The sequence below is a fragment of the Manihot esculenta genome, chromosome 12, assembly GCF_001659605.2.
Source record: "Manihot esculenta cultivar AM560-2 chromosome 12, M.esculenta_v8, whole genome shotgun sequence".
NCBI lineage: Eukaryota > Viridiplantae > Streptophyta > Magnoliopsida > Malpighiales > Euphorbiaceae > Manihot > Manihot esculenta.
This window is the reverse complement of record NC_035172.2, coordinates 833852-837308: the sequence shown is the minus strand read 5'-3', so window position 1 is coordinate 837308 and position 3457 is coordinate 833852. Positions and strand designations below refer to the sequence as shown.

General features: G+C 27.9%; 1 protein-coding gene across 1 annotated transcript; it reads right to left on the bottom strand.

The window, feature by feature from the left end:
* Window positions 1-741: 741 nt before the first annotated feature.
* LOC110627755 (protein SMALL AUXIN UP-REGULATED RNA 10) lies at window positions 742-1874 on the bottom strand. The gene has a single exon (XM_021774116.2). The coding sequence runs from the start codon at window positions 1458-1460 to the stop codon at window positions 948-950; it is 513 nt and encodes a 170-aa protein (XP_021629808.1). The 5' UTR covers window positions 1461-1874; the 3' UTR covers window positions 742-947.
* Window positions 1875-3457: the final 1583 nt, after the last annotated feature.

Below are 3457 nucleotides of genomic sequence, written 5' to 3'. Positions count from 1 at the left end.
TCAACTTTTTTTTTTTATCTCAAATAATAGTTGTAAACAGGGATATAAAGCATAGAAGAACATGACCTTTTATGCTTTTCAAAAATGGAATTAAAGCCTCCACTCCACCGTTTCAGCAGTTGGAATTCATCTTCTGCTATATGTAATATAAAAATTAAAATTAATTAAATAATTTTATTGAAAGAAAAAATAAATTAGAAATTGACATGACATTTTGAGTGGTAAACATTATAATCAAGTGCAACTGATCTGTCCTTTCTATTAGTAAACATTTTCAATTTTCCCTTCTTTAATTAACTCCAAATTGCAATTTTCTATTTTTATTTTATCTAATTTTGTTTATAATTCAAAAAAGATTATGCAGAATATAAATTTTAAACTCTCTTAAATTATTAAATTATATCCTATGGGGCTACTTTTCTCTACTTGCCATCAATCCACATCAGCAGCCATCTACCGACTACCTTTTCTTTTGTATTTGATTGAGCCATGACTAAGCCAATCCTTGTCCTCTTTTAACACCTAAATTAACCCATTATACCTTGACATGATCAATAATTTCTACAATTTTAACTTTTTCTTTTTTAAAACCAATAAAGATGTATTATTATTACTATACAAAAAACACCATATTTATCTATAAAACTTAATTATTTACAGAGAAGACTCATTAATTAAATAAATAAACAATTTCTAATCAAGTAAAAGAAAAAGGAAAAAGTATTGTGGGAAACAACATCATACACAAAACAAAGTTCATAGAATAGTAGAGATCTTACATGACTTGGATTTTATTGCTTTTGCTTATCCTTCTACTATACATGATTTCACCATACATGATCAAACAAGTTTAATAAAATACAAATTAAAATCCATTTTTCTTCATAATTAAGGACAAGTAAAGGTTTAATTGATTAACTATGGACAATATATAATATGGTGAGCTTTTAGAATTGATTCATGGTGATCGTCCGAGAAGGGCTGAGAAGCCGATAAGAGGAGGCATGATTCATGGAGAAGCCACATCCCCAACGATTTGTTTCATCGTTGTTATCATCCATAGCCACAAGCACCTTGTAAAAGAGATCAACGTTGCATGGCAGAGCAAGAGGGCCTTCTGGATTGTAACCATATTCTGATTCTGCTTCTTCAAGTAAAATCTTGAAAAGTGGGTGATTTGCATACTCAGTTTTGATCACAAATCTTTGTTTTTGAGGCCCAACGTATACAGAGAAGCATCCTTCAGGAGCTACCTGCTTCTTTTTTTTTGAGATTTTCTCACCATGATCGTCGTCTTCTATTGAAGGATGGTGATGGAGCCGTGGCCATGATTTGCTCTTAGATGTTAAAGAACGGAGGAGTTTTGATGTTTTCTTGCTGTTACGGCCTAAGGATTTGCATCTCTCCCATGTTTGGATGATCAAATTTCTGTTCCTTCCTTTTCCCTTAATCACTTCCATTCACTAAATATCTATATGCAAGAAATAGATGTTGAGATCAAAAACCATAGACAACACCTTCCTCTAAGAAAGAAAAATATTTAATAATAATTAACAAGGACAATTATCCTCTATCATAAACCAAGTGAAACATGCCCTTTGTCCTTGGCCTCATTGTGTTACTCATATCAATCTAAATCAACAGAAAAATTTGAGATCATACAAATTAAAGAGAAAATAAACCATAAATTAATACAAATGATAATTAAGTATAAAGCAAGAAAAGTGGAGGGTTCAAGAGAAAGTAGCCATAAGAGAAGTAAATCTTCAAGAATTGCACAAGGGAATTAGAAGAGAAGAGAAGAGATGAGAGAGCCTCTTTGAGTGTTGCTGCTGCTGCTTCTTCAAGAGGACAAATCTGAGCAAAAAGAGATGCAATTTAGCCTCTATATATAAAAAGCCTAAATGGACAAAGAAGTATTCTTTTAAAAAATAACCCACTTGTCAACTCCACCTCTTACTCTATTAAGAGAATATTACTATTTAATCCCTGTATTATAAAAAAATTCATTAATTCATCTTTTAATTTTAAAAAATATATTATCTATTTCTAACATTTTAAAAATTTATTAGACAATCACTTAATTTTATAAAAAAATTATTAATAACGAAAAAATTAATTAATAAATTTTTTATTTAATATATTTTTTTTGTTAATATCAATAAATCAATTAAGATGCTTTCATTTTAATTTAATTTTTTAAATTTAATTAGAAGATTATGAAAGGGAGGTTGGGTTAATTAATTGATTTTCTATGAATATATAAAATTGATGAAAATATTAATTTCCTAATCATGGAAGTGGAGAGGCAGGTTTTACTTTTGTTGTGATATTATACTAATATTATTTGTTTGCATAAAAGACAAAATTAAGAGTTTAAATTAGAAAAATAAACAGATTTAGACTTTGCTTATAAAAATTGTCTACTCTACTATTTGGCACAATCATGGCCGCCACTAGTAGAATACTGCTGCTTATTGCATATGATTATTTTAGAATTACCACCTAACACATTAATTTGCAAATTTTCCTTTACATTTTTCTATCCACATGTATATAATCATCACAATAAGGAAGGTTCATAGAATCTTGCTACTCTCACTGGTAGCCTTATACAAAATCCATCTTTTTCTCAATTGAGGACCTGCCATCAATTTCTTTCTTTCTTTTTTTTTAAAAAAAAGGAGCTATCAATTTTAATTACCGAGTAAGTCATTTAATCTATTGGCTTTTACTTTCAATGGATTTTTATGACTAATTCAAGATGAAGATTTTTTAAAAATCAATTATTGAATCAAAATTTATTATTATATATTAAGTTTTTTTTTTTAAAAAAGGGTAAATTTAGAAATATAAAATTGAGCAGGATATCTACATGAAGAACTTTCTTTTTCTTTTTTTTTTCAAAAGAAATTGATATTATAATTATATATTAACTTTTAAATGTGAAGGAGATGTTTAAGTGGTTTCTCTTGGTGGCTGAATGAAATGATGGTGGACCAAATTAAATCCCCATATAAATTAGTGGATTTCATTTCATGGCTATTATTATTGTTAGAAAAAGTGAAAAAGGAAAAGAATGTCACTATTGTTGAAGGAGAAAAAAAAGATGAAAAGAAAGCACCTTTAATTAGTTTATTAATTAATAAAAATAGCAAATAATTAAGTTTTGTTAATATTAATTAAAATTAATTTATACTTATGATTTTTTTTTTTTTTTGAAATAGAGGTTGGGGGAATCGAGCCTTAGACCTTTTAAGGCTACATGATACACTTTCCATTAGGCTAAGCCTTGGAGTGCTACTTATGGATTTTTTTAAAAGTACAACTTTTAATCTTATCTTAATCAACTTGTATTTTCTTAAAAGACAAATATTAGAGATATGATATACCTAGACTTTAGCCAATTATATTATCCTTTTCTTTAAATAATCAAGCACAAAATATTTTTAAGAAA